Source organism: Eucalyptus grandis, chromosome 11, assembly GCF_016545825.1.
Source record: "Eucalyptus grandis isolate ANBG69807.140 chromosome 11, ASM1654582v1, whole genome shotgun sequence".
In the NCBI taxonomy this organism is placed as follows: Eukaryota; Viridiplantae; Streptophyta; class Magnoliopsida; order Myrtales; family Myrtaceae; genus Eucalyptus; species Eucalyptus grandis.
The window spans coordinates 48,261,909-48,280,138 of NC_052622.1; the positions used below are offsets into that span (position 1 = coordinate 48,261,909).

Genomic DNA, 18,230 nt, shown 5'->3' on the forward strand with positions numbered 1-18,230 from the left:
AAATTATCAAAAAGTGCAATTGAATCTTAAAACTTATCAAACTGATTAAATTAAGACATTTTCGTTGATAATGATTTTGAAAGTTTTAGTGACTCGATGCATTTCGTGGGACCAATTTTAGGATTTAATTACGTTTTTTAAAAATTTTAAGATTTGATTGTACTCTCGTAATAAGTTTAGGATGCAATTATCTTGATAAGTTTTAAAATTTTTAATGTACTTATCCCATTTAATATTTCAAGACTTATTGCATTTTTGAAATTTTATAATTCAATTGCACTTTCGTTATAAGTTTTATAACTTAATTGTATTTTTTGAAAGTTTTAGGAATTAATTCTACTTTTTATAATAAGTTTTATAACTTGTAGTATACTCATACCTATTTTTTAAATATCGAAATAATTTTTGCATTTTCAAATTCTTGAGTAAAAGCAATAAGTAATTTCCTCATGTCCTAAGCATGAAAATGAAAATCACTACAGACATATTTCATGCCCTCAAAACAAAATTTCTGAAAATTATTTCCAACCATAGTATAGGAAAATAAAGACTTTGGAATAGGAAGGCAAGAAAAAGAAATAAGAGATGGCAATGGCTTGGCGGTGGAAGATTCACCGTTGATTCTCCCGGTCTAAAGGGCTCGACTTTCTGCGAGTCTCCGTGACCTTCGCCGGCGACGGAGAAGCTCCGGCGGCGAGACATGAACAGCTTGATGCGCAAACTGACGGCGAACGCCGACCCGGCACCGTCGACGTCGAGCCCTTCGGAGTTCGACCCGACCGAGAGCGTGCGGAAGGGGAAAAGCTTCGATCTTGGGCATGGGGAGCGAGGTCTTCCACGTGCCCCGCTTCTTCCCGGCGGAGCAGTCGTGGGCATGGTTCGATTACCTCAACAAGCACGTCCCTTGGTCCCGACCCACTCTCCGCATCTTCGGTCGCAATCTCGTCCAGGTCTTTCCTCTGTCACTGCGCGCGCGCGCGCGCGCGTTTCTGCGTGTCGTGGTGGTGGTGGTGGCAGCTTTCGATGGTGTGGTCGGAAAAGCATGAATGAGAGATCGTAATTATTGAATTTCACGTGTTCTTTGTCGCTAAAGTGATTGTCTTGACACTCTCATCCGACCGTTGTTCCATGTTCATGGGTTCTTTTCGTTCTGAATGTAAATGGGTTGGTCTTTTTGCAGCCCAGAGATTCGTGTTATGTAGCGGCGGAAGGATTGCCGGCGATTAGCTATAACGGGCACTCGCCTCGTGCTTATTCTTGGGACGATTTCCCTCCACTCAAGGACATCTTGGATGCAGTAAGGATGCCTTTGAGCTTGTAATGTTCCTTAGCCGAGTGATTCGGCTTTTAAGTCTATTTCAGTGTCTTCACATTTCTTGAAGTGATTGATGTTATGACGGTTTATCGCTTTCTTTTGAAGGTCCATAAAGCTCTTCCTGGAAGTAGATTCAATAGCTTGGTCCTAAACCGATACGACGGTAACAATGATTATGTGTCTTGGCATTCCGATGACGAGGTGCTCTATGGACCCACCCCAGAAATCGCCTCAGTTACGTTTGGATGCGAACGTGAATTTTTGCTAAAGAAAAAACCCAGTAAAATGTCTCCAGGTATAACTCAAGCACATCTTTGGTTTATGCAAGTAGTCACGCTCAAACTACACTGGCTTTTTTTCATTTTGTTGGAAATGCTAAATATTCATTTCTGATATTCATTTTAAAATTGTACTTCGGTATGTATTTTGATTTTGCTCTGTTCAATGGTTGTTGATTTTAAAGTTGACTGCCTTCTTTTCCTATCTTACTTCTGTTTTGCTTACAAAAAAAAAAAAAAATCCATTTTGGGTTTTAAGCATCTGGTGATGAGCCGAAGAGCAAGCGACTAAGGAAGAGCCATGACCCCGATCAGCACTCTTTCGTACTAAAACATGGATCGCTCCCTCGTAATGAAAGGCTACACTCAGCGGGATTGGCTTCACTCGGTGCCAAAGCGAGCAAAACCGATGTCTATTCGAATCAATCTCACCTTCAGGTGTGTCCTACGATAGCTCTGCCGTCAAGCACATAATTATTTTTCTCTGCTCCTGTTAGATGTTGGCTTGGCTGTCAACAAGTTTTGAGAAAGCAACTGTCGATGGCGACTGCTTCTGTATGTGTCAAAGTGTGAAGGAAGTGGACAGCATGTGTTTATAAGTTTCAACCTACAGGTGTTAAATTGACTTAGGTTGCTCTGTCTTCATTTTGGCTAATATCAAGAACTTGAAGTCGTGATTTTTGATTCCATAGCTATATTTAGTCTGTCAATACCTCTGTTAAACGATCGCCTTGTAGTATATGGCTTCTCGTACTTCCGCAATTGGTCTATCTTTTTTTCTAGAAAATGTATCTGGCAAACTAAGAGATGTTTGGTGATTCTCTGCAAGAAGAACGAGGTCTCAACATTTTCGCTTTGATTGAACAATACAATAATAACATTGAGATGGCAATAGTAGGAATGATAAAGACTACACAAAATAGGACAGAGCAATAGCAGCACAAAGTTTTTCACATCAGGTCCTTCCTGATGGCATCCTACTTTGTATCATGTCTAGTGTGTGATATAAATATTCATGAAGTTTCGGCAACTTCTAGCCAATACAGTGCATGGTAGATTATACATAGGCTAAAGAACAGGCTACTAGAGCATAGACTGCAGATTTATATGCCACTGAAGTGGGCATTTTTCCCTTGTCTTTTCGTAAGAAAATACCTTCATATATAGGCTGGTTGACACAGACCAGCAAACCGCACAATATGATCTGCATAGCCAGCTGGTCTGGAGTCTGACCATGCACTGCTAACTTCAGTAAAACTCCAATAAAGCTCAACGCATTGAGCCAAGCAAGGGTTGTTAGGATTGTGAACATAGGAGAGGGTGCACCAAACTCCATAAGCTCTTGCTCGTACCTCTTTGATACATCATTGTCTGCCACTTTCGCAGTGACGACGAAGGCAGACTTGGAAGTACCCAGCAGCCTCAGAATGTTGTCCAAGAAGGCAAAGAAATAGGAAGTTGTTCTCTTATAGAGCCACATTCTTTGGTCATTCCACCAACCACGAACAGTGCCTCCACACCATACGAATTCTCCGGCACTGTATGCACTAGTCGCCATAATGGTATAGATGAATGGGTAGCTCCACTGACTCGAAACCTGATGGTGCAAGAAACCATTAGACGTAGCAAAGGACATTTTCAATCAAAGATTATGTGGATGCCCCTGCACCATGGTTATGTCATAGCCAAGTGTTTTACACCAACAAGTGGCCAAATCAGGGTTGATTAAATGGCTAGCACAAGTTATTAGTGCTTGCTTTTGACACCTTTTGGATGGTGTCAGTGTAATGCTACTATAATAGAGGGGGTATAGCTGGAATTTAGCTGGAATTTATCTAATGTTTAATGACTTGATTGTTCTGAGATCTAAGCACGAGAACCAACGTTATGTGTACACTTATTTATACCTGTGGAAGGTCGAGGCATCAAAATTAGTTTTCTCACAAAAGAAAGTCATCTAATTAATTACCTTGGGGAACAAGGAGATGCCTCTGAGTAGACAGAGAGATGGAATAGTCACATAGTACAGAGAAGCCAAGCAATTTGCTGCCCATAGCAAGTGGACACAATATGAGAGTTGCAGCTTCAGGGGGATTTTGCCATGTCCATGCAACAGAGGACAGTACTGTGACAGGAAGATTTGGAGACCACCTTCAGTCCATCTTTTATGTTGAACTAGGGACTGCAACAATGTGGTGGGAACAACTCCTAGAAAGCCTTTCCTTTTGGGGTTGAAATAGATTGATCTCCAACCTCTGCATTGGATTGTGAAACTGTAATGACATCTTCCACTGGGCATCCATACTTTAGACCCATCTGCAATTCAGACAAGACTTGTTTCATGGATGCTTTTGCACGTGTGTATTTGCATATTTATAGTGCTGGAAAGCATGCCTGTGTGGCATATTACAGTTTTGACGGCTGAATTTCCAGTCCTCTCTTTGAACAATATAATATAAGCAGAGCTTTTGGTTGCATCAAAATCTGGAATGATATAAGAGACTCATTTGCTTTTGTTTTTGTTCTTTTGCACCTAATCAAAATGACACAGTCTTACATGAGAGGTTTATCATATAAGCTTTGTTTCCATGGACTTGTAAACTGCTTCGAGCTTGTTAGTTGTAGACTATAGAAAGCACTGCTCACTTGTTATATATAGAATATGGTGCTGAATGCTTAACCTTCTCTGCTTTCTTCCCCTATTTCCATTCTTTGACTAAGTTTCTCTACAGAAAATTTTGAAATATACTTAAAGGGTCGAAAATTGGGGAGGAGAGAGAGAGAGAGAGAGAGAGAGAGAGAGAGAGAGAGAGAGAGACCTCCTTTCCCCATTCGGTGTTCTCTTCATAGCCACAGCTGGCTAGTGGTTTACATGTTTCTTCTAGGACACTTGCACTATCTTGTATCCTCTGGTGATGATCCCACCTGAAGGACTCACTTTTACTTCCCCGTCTATACTTTCTCCCACACAGTGTCTCTCTCCGATGAAAGCACCCGGTGCCGATGTATGGTGGTCCACCATCATTGTCCATACCATGGAGCTCCACCTGCAATCATCGTAGAATGTACTTAAAGTCATTATAGTATCTTCACGCACCCAATGTACTTGTCCCGTCCCTTAAATTTAAAATGTCCAATAGAGTCTATCGGCCTCCTTTTAATTAGCTTCATGTTAGTCCACACATTGGAATTTGCTGAGTTGCCAATGGGTATGTGCTGACTTGGACTTGTGATTTCAGGTTCACTTCACGCGTTCAATTGAGTCATGGTTACCCATCTTAGTGCAGTTTAGTAAATATGGTGTATCGTTCTGCATATTCTAACGGAACTGGTAGAATCAATAGAATTGAACGTAAAGCGAGCGCATTAAGCACATTTGACATATAGCACAGTAAGGGACAGTGTTGTGTTGAAATCCTTTTGAAGTGGCTTACCTTGTTTATTACATCAAAGGAACTGCCGTATAGGTCATTGGTCGTGAGGTTATCGAAGGTCTGTGGGAACTGTATGAAACCAATCTCATCACCATTCTCTTCGTCCATGAAGAAGACAGTACATCTCTCACCGAGTCCATGTTGTTCGAATACATGTCGCAGTCCACATTAAGGATGATGGGGGCGTTGCTGATCTCGATGAGACCCTGATCTATTTTTTTTTTTTCAGAAAAATAACATAAAGATTGGCACCAATATCATATTTTAAGCCCTCAAATCGATCCAAGGGCAAAAGATCCTCCCATACATAAATAGAAAAATCTGTGTGGAAGTTGATGTTCTTCACTTTTCTTGGTGATGAAAAATGAGGGCTTTGAGTGAATCATGTGTATGAGTACAGTATGTTGAGAATTACCAGAGCATTCATAGCTCCTGCTTTGAAATGGTGGTTGTATTGTGGTCTCTTTTCTCTGGCCAAGTACACCAGAGTTGGTAGAGGCTGTTCTTCACTGTCCACTGCCATGGGATCCCTCCCATCGATCACTATCTGGAAGAATCAGGAGAAGCATGTCATTAATGTTGCCAAAAGATTAGAACGTTAATCTTTTAAAGTAGATGCATGGTACTTGAAGAATTGTTTGATGATCTCTGGCTCAAGACAGTGTCCCATTCAAGAAATCCTTTGTGTTGCTTATGAATGTCATCTGAATCCGTCCCAACTCCGCTACTGTTTCGATTCGTTTCTTCATGTCCTCGTATAAATTCTGTCATGAGCATAACCAAGGGCAAAGTTCTTTCAAGTTTTGCTATGTATCATTTATTTCATACAGTTATGTGGAAGGTGGAATGAGTCACCTTGGATTGAAATTGGGAATGGGATGTCATACATTAATTTGGAATTCCATTCCCTAAAATTCAATCCTTCATTGTTTCCAATGATCTCTTTCCTGTATCCAATATTCGAAACTTACTTTTTGTTCCCGCACTTTTAATTTATCTAATCAAGTTCCTTTACTTCCACAATTTTCTTAACCCAGTCTATTGGACACTATTGGACACTATATCTTGCCAAATATCACTGTGACGTTGCCGTTGGACGATGTTATGCTTTGACAGAGACAAAATTTTTCCAGGATAGGTATTGGCTAAATTCCATTCACATCATATTGTGACGTTGTCTAGGCTACTTTTTTTTTTTTCAACATTGGTCCATAGTAGCATCTGTGTATTTTATCCATAGCATATTTTGGCATCATCCTCCATGCATATAAGCCGGATTTAATGGGATTTAATATCTGGTGTATTTTATGGAAAATTTATGAAAATAGAAGGATTTGATTAGGAAAAATATAAAAGTACCAAGACGAAACTTTCTTTTTTTTTTTTTTTTTTTGCTTGATTTAAGTAATCTTTGGATGGATTGAAGTTTTTTTTTTTTTTCCTTTTTACTGCTTATGGGTAAAAAGACATTACAAATATCATAACTTTCATATAATGTTCTCTTTGATATTAATTTTTTTAATCACTTAAGTGTCACTTGTAAAAAAATAAAGATCATTTTAGTGTTAACTTCAATTTGGGGTGCCAGAAATTCGACATGGCAATATTTTATCAATTTCCTTGACTAGCATGATTCATTGACATGCTTGGTAGAGGTGTTAAAATGGGTCATAAACTCATATATGACCCATTTAAATTATAAATTGGTCATAAATGAGTCACTTGTTTTTGACAAAAAGTAGTTAAATGGGTTTCACAATTAAAGGTTCAAGATAGATGGGTCTTAAGTGGGTTTTAAATGGGTTGGGTGGATAACCCATTTTCAACAAAACCTTATAATCTCTATCTTCCCTCTTTAACTTTACAAAATATTTTTTTTTGTAAAAATCGAAATTATAATTTTTTTTATTTTAATTTTCTCTTTTCTCTTTTCTTTTTCCTTTTTTTTTTTCTCTCTCCTTCCTCCTTTCGGTTGTCGGCACGGCGATGGGAAGCGACCCGGCCTGGGCGAGCCTTGAGCTCGCCAGGATCGCGAGGCGGAGGCCTCGCTAACACCCATTGAGGCTCGAGCCTGATCCGGGCGAGATCTCGAGTTTGCGGCGTCGGGCGAGGCTCAAGGCTCGCCAACGCCGGTGAGCTCGAGCTCGCCAGATTCGGTGAGCCTTGAGGCTCGCCGATGCCCGGCGAGCTCGAGGCTCACCTCGTGGTCGATCACCGCCGTCGTCGTGGCGCGAGTTGGCCAAAGAAAAAGAAAAAGAAAAAGAAAAGAAAAAGAAAAGAAAAGAAAAGTATATTTAAAAAATAAAATAAAATAAAAAATTAATTTTTAGAAAATAAAAAATAATAAAAATTCGATTTTTAAAAATAATTATTTTAAAAATTTGAAAAATTGTCCATTAAATTTGTGTTGTATAAAAATATTTTAGTAATATAATTTGAAAAATTGTCCATTAAGAAATAAGCTTGGAAGTATTTTTGTAATATAATCTTAAAAAAAATATAGAAATAAGTTTTTCTAAATTTGGTTAAATATGAAAATATTTTATTAATATGGGTTAAGGTCGGGTATGGGTTGGGTATGAGTTGAGTCGGGTATGGGTCAGAAATTTACATTATGCATAAATGGGTTAATGGGTCAATTTGGGTCGACCATTAATGATCCGACCCAAACCCGACCTAACCCACCCGTTTAACGGCTCAAATGCTCGGTCAGATCAGCATTAATATCCTGTACGATGTCTTATGCATGTTTTGCCCTAAATATAAACCCTAATGCAAACAATCAAGCTTTTTCCTAAATTTTTCGGACCATAATTGGTTTCCCCCAAAATTGGGAGCTGATTATTGCAATAGAGAGCAGAAGCGGGACAAGAGGCCTAAATTCGTTCCAATAAAGTGAAGACAAATGTGATTATTACTATTATTGCGGGCTTAGAAATCCAAGAACATCTTGAATTTGAATGAACCCCAGCAGAAGATTTAATTTTTTCCCTCCAAGAACCGAGCCCTAAATTGTAATTTGAGCTAGCGAGTCACTTGTGAGAGATCTCAGTCTTTTGAGCAAAAGATTTGAAGCGGTCTCGTTTTCTTCAACTCAGCCACCTCATTGTCTACGTTGTACTCATTTTTTTAATAATTAAAATGCCACGTAGGAATAAACATTTAATTAAGAAGGGACTTTTGATTGGAATTTATCGTTGGAGATACTTAATATAATTTTTTTTTCTAGTTTGGCACTTAAATTTTGACAATAAAGTGGAGTGTCATATAAAAATTATGACACTTTTAATATATTTTTCAAATGAATCCAAAATCATGATTTATGGCGCCAGAAAAGCAATGTTTTTACCAAGAAATCTTTGTAATTTGAGTCTAGACACTCGAATCCTGTCCAAGATATACCTTTCAATGCTGACAAAAGAATTAATTTGATGTCAAGTAGATGGCATTAATTTTTTTGCCGATATCGTAAGGTTGAAAGCTTCTGTCTAGCCACCTCATGTCAAGTGGAATATAATGGGCCGTAAACATCGTTTTAAATGAGAGCCACGGTGAGAAAATCCTCAAGATATGATTCTCTCTTTGACGGACTTTGTGAGAATGGAATCATTGTTCATATAACTATGATTCGACGTTTTAGATAGCTAAGAAGGTGAGATCTCCAAAAAGAGAAGATAAATTAAGAAATAATTAAATTGGTCAATGATCCAAAAAAGAAGGCATTACATGGTTTATGAATGACATGAACTGATACCATTTCGACCATTAATCTGTGAGTCTCACTTTGATGCTCACGTCATCAACTATGTAGATGGAGCTGATCAACGTAAAGTTTATAGATCATCTAACACATTTTTGAGAAGGTGGCCAAATGAGATAAATGGCACTTGAAAGGCTATGAACAGAAGAAGAAGAGTGCAGGGCCATAGTCTTCAGTGTCTTATAGCACTACCCAAATAGAAAAGGATGAATAGCTCCCCACAAATTAGCCCATTAGATTCAAGAAACCTATCGGGCGATCTTTTCAACCTCTTAGGGTTTTAAAAATGGGAGCTTTGCGTCCTAGCAGAGACTAAATTATTTGGCAAATAGCAACGCGTTTCGTGTTTTTGATGCACTAGCAATATATTAAATCGATGGTGGACTTAGTAAAACTAGTTTTAAATTGTTGATAAACTTGTTGTCTACCATGAAAGTAGAAGGATTTGATTAGGAAAGACATAAAAGTACCAAGATGAAACTTATACATTTTTTTTTGCTTGATTTAAGTGATCTTTGGCTGGATTGAAGTCTTTTTTTTTTTACTTCTTATAGGGAAAAAGATATTACAAATACCATAACTTTTGTATGATGTTCATTTTAATATTAATTTTCCCCAACTGGCGTGATTTATCGGCATGCTCAGTTAGCATTAATATCCCATACGATGTCTTTTGTATGTTTTACCCCAAATATAAACCCTAATTCAGACGATCAAGCCTTTTCCTAAATTTTCCCGACCATAAACGGTTTCCCCCAAATTTAAGAGCTGATTATTGCAGTAGAGAGCAGAAGCGGGATAAGAGGCTTAAATTCGCTCCAATAAAGTGAAGACAAATGTGATTATTACTATTATTGTGGGCTTAGAAATCCAAGAACATCTTGAATTTGATTAAACCCTGACAGAAGATTTCAATTTTTTCTCTCCGAGAACTGAGCTTTAAATTGTAAATTGAGCTAGCGAGTCACTTGTAAGAGATCTCAGTCTTTTGAGCAAAAGATTTGAAGCTACCTCATTGTCTACGTTGTACCCCACTTTTTTTATGATTAAAATGCCACGTAGGAATAAACATTTAATTAAAAAAGGACTTTTGACCAGGAATTTATCATTGGAGGTACTTAATATAATTTTTTCTCTAGTTTGCCACTTAAGTTCTAATGACAAAGTGAGTATCATACAGAAGTTATGACACATTTTTTATATTTTTCAAATGAATCCAAAACCATGGTTTACGAGGCCACAAAAGCAATGTTTTTTACAAGGAATCTTTGTAATTTGAGTCTACGACACTCGAATCCCGTCCAAGATGTACCTTTCAATGCTGACAAAAGCAATAATTTGATGTCGAGTAGATGGCATTAGCTTTTTGTCGATATCGTAAGGTTGAAAGCTTCTGTCCAGCCACTATTTTTCAGTGAAGTGTGGAATTTGTCAAAATAACAAAATCTCATGTCAAGTAGAATATAATGGGCCCTAAACATCGTTCTCAATGAGAACGACGAACAGAAAATCCCCAAGGACGATTCTCTTGCCGACAGATCTTGTGAGAATGGAATTGGCACGAAGAAGAAGTCTTTTCATACAACTACGATTCAACGTTTTGGATAATTGAGAAGGTGAGATCTCCAGAAAGAAGGTAAATTAATAAATAATTACATTGGTCAATGATCCAAAAAAGAAGTCAGTACATGGTTTATGAATGACGTGAACCGATATCATTTGGACCATTAATCATGCGAGTCTCACCTTGACGCTCACATCATCAACTATGTAGATAGAGCTGATCAACGTAAAGTTTACAGATCATCTAACGTGTTTTTGAGAAGGTGGCCAAAGGAGACAAATGGCACTTGAAAGGCTATGAACAGCAGAAGAAGAGTGCAGGGCCATAGTCTTCAGTGTCTTATAGCACTCCGCAAATAGAAAGGGATGAATAGCTCCCCACAAAATAGCCCACTAGATTCAAGAAACCTATCGGACGATCTTTTTAACCTCTAAGGCTGGGTTTGGTAATCATGATAAAATTCGGGATAGGATATGATTTATTGTATCTTAAGTTTGATGCTTGTTCAGGATATGATAAAGTCAGATATAAGAAAGATATAGTAGGATAAAATTATCAGCATGAGGGAGGTGGGATAAATGTGGATATGATTTATATTGTTTATAATAGGAAAGTTATTTTTCTCGAATAACAAACTTATTAAATTAACAAAATTAAAATTATATTTCATTATAAATAATATTTGAATTCTATTTTAAGAAATTAAAAATTATTTTTTAATTTAATCTTATTTTAATTTTTATATTCAACTTTAATTCTATCTTATAATAAATATTCAATCTATAAATTATATATTTATATTTATTATATATTTTAGGTATTTTTGTATTTTAGGTATGTTAGTACAATTTACTATTTGATAAAATTTTATTAAAAAATGATGAAAGGAGAAAAAAGAAATACTAAAGAAAATAATTTAAAAAAGAGGAAAAATAAAATAAAAATAAATTAAGGAATAATGTCACGATAGATTTTCACCACCTCCATTTATGAACTTTTTAGGTTAATTTAAAATGATATGACATGTATATTAAAAAAAAAAAAAAAATGCATACGTGATATGATGTGAATATATCTCGAGTTTAATCTGTAATTCTGAAAAGTGGATAGGATATAGAAAAATCTCAAGATTTTATATTCTATCCTATCCAGTCCTATCCTGATTAGAAATCTGGATGACCAAACGTAGCCTAAGGGTTTTAAAAATGGGAGCTTTGCGTCCTAGCAGAGACTAAATTATTTGGCAAGGAGCAATGCGTTGCGTGTTTTTGATGCGCTAGCAATATATTAAATCGATGGTGGACTTGGTAAAACTAATTTTCAATCGTTGATAAACTTGTTGTCTACCATGGACGAATCGACATACCCTAAACTCTCACAATCGTTTAAGGAGATGTGTTCAAATGTTCTAATGCTAGGCTTGAACCGAGGCACGCATGCCTCAACCTCGCTTTGGAATAAATTTTCCATGAAAAAGATCTCAAATCTTTAAGTTTACAATTATATAAATGTGTGAGAGAAAGGATAGGTTATGATAGTGCCTTGTGTAGGTTCCATTCTAGAACCGAACTGAATTAGTCTTATTCAACTGGTTTTGGGCCGATGTACACGAGGATCAGTTTGGTCCTAGGTGAAAAATTTGGGAACCAGCCTTCAATGGTTCAGTTCTTGGTTCTATAAGGGGAACCTTTGGTTTACCCGAGAATTTGTCCTCAATCTCTTAAGAACTTTCTGCTTTCTTTTCTAGTTCTCGGTTTTATGTTTATTTTTGGGAAATTTTTACATTACAATTACATAATATATATGATTGAGTTACTAAATAGATGAAAAAGAAAAGGTTAGCTAGTTCGGTTTGAGGTCAATTTCAGAGTCAGCTTTTCGGTTCTTGTTTTCAAAAAATAGGTACCGACTCTGATGATTCCAGGTATTTGGTGTGGAATTTATCTACCTTGAAACTGATCTGATGTGGTTTTTTGGTTGTTGCTAGTTTAGTGAATTAGAGAAGGCTTTTGTATAGTTGAAGTGTACACTTAGATATGGAGTGAATTGGCTTTTTAATTGCTAATTTAGCTAAAATCACATATAGATGATAGTCATAAATATTTTACTAAAAAAATGGCACAATATCAGAGAGAGAGAGAGAGAGAGAGAGAGAGAGAGAGAGATGTGCTTACTTTAATGGAGGACAGCTCCGTGGACCAAAGACAATCATTTAGAGGCTCAACAGCACTTCTAAAATAAGCCTCCGGGGATCTTGGTTCAACATTAAACTTCCGACAAAAGGGAAGCCATTTCTTGGAAAATTGAGAAGACTCAAGTAACGCATAAAAAGTAAGGTCTGAACCGCCGTCGTCAGAGAGATAAATACTCATCTTCTCCGGTGGATAATTGTATGCCATGATTGACAAGACGGTATTGATCACCATGGTTGGTGGTTCTATTGCAGGATCTGCTGTACACACAAATATGTCTATTCCAGGAAAAACCCCGTCATACCTAAAACAGTTCATGAATATATTGTTACTAGAAGACTAAATTCAAATCTCATACAATGATTACATCAGAAAGACTTGTTTTTTCTTTTGTTCCTCTTAAAGGACAATTAGTGCCTCGGTTCAGTTTTCGCATGCTAAGTTTCGTTCCTGTGATGGTTTTATGAGACTATGGCCAATACATCATACCGAAAATTTCAAGTATATTTTTGAAGAGTGTATCCTGAGAAAAAATTGTCGAGGTATTAATGCTTAGCACATTATTTTCTCACAATCGACAGGTCAAGACTTTTAAGGTTGAAAAACATTAGCTTCTTCCATCAGAGAGAGAGAGAGAGAGAGCACCTCTGAGAAAGCCTGTCCTTGAAGGTCTGGCGATACGAAGGGTTCCATCTTACGATGATTGTGAGAAACCAGTAAAAAGCGAACCAGAGCTCAGAAAAAGAAAGCTCCAAGCCAGGCCAACTTCTCAGCTGTTTTGGACTCTGGCAAGTGATGGATTCTAAAGTAGAAGATGAAGCAGATGCTGATGAAGATGGAAAGTGTGTATAATCTGAAGATGAAGCGGTTGTTGGCTGACTTTGTTTCAAAGAGAGGAAGATTACTCTTGTCTCCCATTTTTGTTTCTTTTCTTGTCCTCCTCTCCGCATGGCAAGTGTGTGAAGCAATTAGGCAATATTGATATAGAAGGCCGTGGCTAGTTTTTTTTTTTTTTTTTTTTTTTGATAGTCGGTGATTCAACCAAATGGTAGTGAAGTCAAATTTTCTTGGAGCAATATATTAGTCATCGTGGTTGGAGGAACAATTTTTATGTAATTAGCCATAACTGAAATTTGGACGAATTCTCTATATCCTGATGATGAATCGCATTATTAAATTATGCAATACTTCGCAACTATGCTCAAATTAAGAGTAACAAGCGCACCGAATTCTAGATATGTAACGGTTGGAAGACATTAAAGCGATGGAAGATCTATATCTGTGATGTACATGTTTTCGAGATAGTTTATAAATGAACCTTTAATGCTGTCATGTATCACATGGTACTAGCATATCATGTGGGGCCATCTCCATCGGTTGAACTTGTTGAAAATTCAAATTTCCTCTTTATACAAGAGACGGGCAACGACAGACCAACAATTTTTTCGAGATGTTTATATGAAAATAGCACCACATGGCATGTCGGTGTAGGATCACCAATAAATCATCCGAGTCTTCACCCAAAGATAAAATGATATAAGCTGCCCTTCTCTTATAGACCCACATTCTCTAGTCATTCCACCAGCCACTAAGAGTGCCTCCACACCATATGAATTCTCCGGCACTGTATGCACTAGTCGCCATAAAGGGGTAGATGAATGGGAAGCTCCACTGACTTAATATCTGATGTGCAGGAAACTGTTAGCTCTAGCAAATGACATTTTATATCAAAGATTATGCGGATGCCTTTGCACTTTGGTTTTATCACAACCAAGTGTCTTGTTTTGTCAGGTAGCCAAATTAGGGTTGGTCAAATGGCTAGCACAAGTTATTAGTGCTTGATTTTGGCACTTTCTGGGTGGTGTTAGTGTATTACTACTAAAATAGAGGGGGTGTAGGTGTAGCTGGAATTTTTCTTATCTTTAATGACTTAATTGTTTTTAAGATTTTACCACCAGGACCAACCTTACGAGTATATTATACATATAAAAATTAAATCAAAATTAGTCCTCCCGGATAAGTTTATCTAACTAATTACCTTGGGGGAACAAGGAGATGCCTCGAGAAGACGGCGGAAGAACAGCCCAAGTCATAATTTCAAGCGGGATGACACTTAAGCCGCCATAACTTTAAAATGGTACACTTGAGCGCCTGTTTTGAAGTTAAATTGGACACTTAAGTGCCACTTCGGCGAAAATCCGGCCAGATGGCTTACGTGGCGACTTTCCAACGGAGTTTGGTCCAAAATCCGGCGTCGTTTTGCACGCTAACACATGGCGGAAAATGCAAAAATGATGCCGTTTCGTGTCTACGTGTAAATAATTATATAAAAATTAATTAAATTATATTTAAAATTAATTTTATATAAAATATTCAAAAATCTTTTAAAAAGAAAAATTTTAAAAATTAAGAAAAAAGGGGGGTGGTCGAACGGGGGAGAGCTGGCTGGCCCGAGGCACTCGGAGGAAGAGAGCCGAGCGTTGGTGTGAGTGGGGCGTGAGGTGAGGCGTTGGGGGCGTCGGGCAAGGCGTCGAGCGAGCAAGGGGTAGGGTTACGGTTTTGAGATTGAGAGGGGAAATAGTCGAGATAGACAGTGAGAATTGCCGCTGAAGTGAATTATGTTGTAAAATTTGGGGAAAGGGAGGTTGATGTGATGGTTACTGTATATGAGAGCAGAAACTAAAAAAAATAAACAGAGGGGTTTAGCTGTTTCGGTTGCAAGAGGGAAAAAGAAAATAAGAATTGTAAAATTGAAAAACTGATGTGACTCTTACTGTAGAGTGTAAAGAAACGCAAAAAAGGGGTTAGCTTTGAGGAAAAATGAATATGGTAATGGGTATTGTAAATTAGTTTAGAAATTAATATATATATATATATATAGATGATCGGTCGGTCCGGTCGGTCAGGTTGGTCGGTTCTAACCCCCAGCCAGGAACCGGACCAAGGCGGGTCACCGGTTCAAAAATAGGAACCTAAGACCGGACCGAGACCCTCTAGAACCGCCGAAACGACCGGTCCGATCCGGTCCGGCGGTTCCGGTTCGGGCGGTTTCCGTTGCACACCCTACCCTCCGTTCTGTCGGCCCTTCCCGGCGGCGGCGGGGCTCACCCTCGGCCCCGCCCGTTCGACCCCCCCTTTTCTAATTTTCTTAATTTTTAAAATTTTTAAAATTTTCTTAATTTTAAATTTTTTTTTTAAATTTTAAAATTTTTTAAATTTTTTTTTAAAATTTTCTTTTTTATATAATTTTTTGAATATTTTAAATAAAATTAATTTTAAATCTAATTTAATTAATTTTTATATTATTATTTACGCGTAGACCGAAACGACGTCGTTTTGCATTTTCTCCACCACGTCGCATGCAAAACGATGCGTTTGGACCAAACATTCGTCGAAAAATTCTACGTCAGCCATTTTGGTCGGATTTTCGAAAGTGGCACTTAAGTGTCTATTTTAAAGTTATATGCACTTAAGTGTCGCCGTCTTGATTATGCATTCAGGGTGTCCCAACCTCCTGAGAAGACAGTAAAATGGAATAGTCACATAGTACAAAGAAGCCAGGCAATTTGGCGCCCATAGCAACCAGACACAATATGAAAGTTGGAGCTTCAGGGGGATTTTTCCGTGTCCATACATCATGGGACAGTACTGTGATAGGAAGATTTGAAAATCACATTCAGACCATCTCTTATGTTGAACTAGAGACTGCAACAATGCTGTGGGCGCGACTCCTAGAAAGCCTTTCCTTTCAGGGTTAAAATATATTGATCTATGTGACATCCTGGATTTTTTAGTTCTATTTTTCAATTGAATAAATCTTGCCTTTCATCAACGCGCATATAGCGCTATTCTCAAAGCCAATCACTTGTGAGATAACTAGACTATCTGAGAAAGTCATTAGGAGATTTTAATGCATTAGACTTGAGAATTTAATCAGGAATCGATTGCTCGACGCGCGCTTCATCTGCGGAGATCATACGACATAGTAAGATTGATTAAAAATCAGAAATAAGTCGGTTGGACTAAGATATGTGGTTAAACGTGGGTGATTCCACTAAATTGCAAAATTCTCGTCGATCGGTATTATATTGATTTTTCTATCTTTTTTGTATTTTGTGTCCGTATTTGAAATCTCGAGATTTTCACAACAACCGAGAGTCGTCAATGTGTTGAACGGGTTCATTGTGACTTGAAGAAAATCGTAATAAGTCATTTGCACTAAAAATTTACGAAAGCTACCAGTAACTGGGATTCTGCTAAATTGCGTCAATTGAAATTAATCACGAATTTAAATTCGATTTTAGAAATTGAAAGTTTTGTCATGTCACAATTAATTTTAGGAACGTCGACTCGTCTTTTGAGGGATTTTACGGAGAGTTCGAGATTTTTACGGCAAATCGATTGACGATTCGAAAAACAAACGAAGTCGGATTGGCCAATTTGAAGAATTTTTTGGCATCTTGTATAAGTGAATTAGTGAAAGGAATTTTTATGGGATTTTCCTCAATAAATTGGGCCTCGGTGGGGAAGTTTGTTCGGAAAATCGGATTAGAAAAATCGAAATAGAATTCAGGTGGAGGAAATGGCCGTTTTATTCCCAAGACTTATCGTTTAAGGGAAATTTGATGCAAGAAAGCAAGTAAGGATCAAGTGCTTTAGCATGAGGATATTTGGGGGCCAAATTGGATTAAATAAGAGTAAGTGGAATCAATATTTTCGAGTTATAGGAAATTTCTTTTAATTTTCTATTTCTTTTTCCTATTTTCTTGAGTGGCCGCACGTTCTCCCTCTCACTTGTGCGAATTCCTCCCCTACCGACATCCCCCCTCTCTCTGCCGTGCCCCCACCATCTTTCCTCCTCTTCTTTGACTTTTTGTCAAAATTTTTCCATATCTCCTCCCCATGGCTGACACAACTGTCCCCCTAACCCCTCTTTCGGTCACTTTCTCTTTCCTCTATTATGTCACTTGATGCCAGCTGCCCGACCCCATCTACTTCCTCTCTGCTTGCGTTTTTCATTCCTTCCGAAGCCTTCCTATTTCCACGCCGGCTGCTCCACATCACCGAAGCTGCTGCCGCCCATCTCCACCGCAGAAGCCGTTCGAAATCAGCCCGTCAACCAAAGAAATTCGGCAGAAAATCGCGAGCTTTGCGGGCCAATTTTGGGCCCAATCCGTGCTCGAAAGATGTCACCACTTTGGAGAAGATCGAGCCCCGTCGCATCCTCATCGATTTGAACCGAGCAGTTTGATAATCAAGTGAGTTTAACTCACTAATACTTGCTTTTGCTTAGTAGGTTAATGACGTTTAAGGGATGATTAATTTAAGTTAAGCTTGGTTTAGTAGATAATTAGAACGGTTTAGTGAATTAATTAATTATTGATGCATGTTAGGTGGTTAATTTAATGCAATTAGCGAGTAAATAGATTATAGTATTTATTTAACGAGTTTCAAAATTTTTCCGGGCTTATTCCAGCATATAATTAGGCTTTACGGGCCTAAGTATGCATTTTTGGTAATTATTGGTATTATTTAATTAATTTCCGTAATTAATTAATTAATTAATTATTTTCCGGAAATTAGACCAAGATAGCCGGTGACCGAAATTTTATGCTGATTGTAGTAGTATGATCTGTTTATTTAATTGAGCTCTAATTGTGTATGATTTGTATTTTTGGAATTTATTC

At 37.7% G+C, this 18,230-nt stretch overlaps 1 protein-coding gene and 1 pseudogene across 1 annotated transcript; one reads left to right on the top strand and one right to left on the bottom strand.

Annotated features, from left to right (window-relative positions):
• The first annotated feature begins 693 nt into the window (after nt 1-693).
• Nucleotides 694-4,837, top strand: LOC120285938 (annotated as a pseudogene).
• On the bottom strand, nt 2,459-13,461 carry LOC104445578 (cellulose synthase-like protein E6). Its single transcript, XM_039304241.1, is given in 14 exon segments — nt 2,459-3,190; nt 3,563-3,867; nt 3,870-3,909; nt 4,413-4,640; nt 5,028-5,143; nt 5,146-5,223; nt 5,226-5,238; nt 5,443-5,574; nt 5,654-5,678; nt 5,680-5,734; nt 5,737-5,791; nt 12,526-12,847; nt 13,189-13,292; nt 13,294-13,461. Coding segments are annotated over 14 exon segments (2,181 nt in total). The 3' UTR covers nt 2,459-2,650.
• Nucleotides 13,462-18,230: the final 4,769 nt, after the last annotated feature.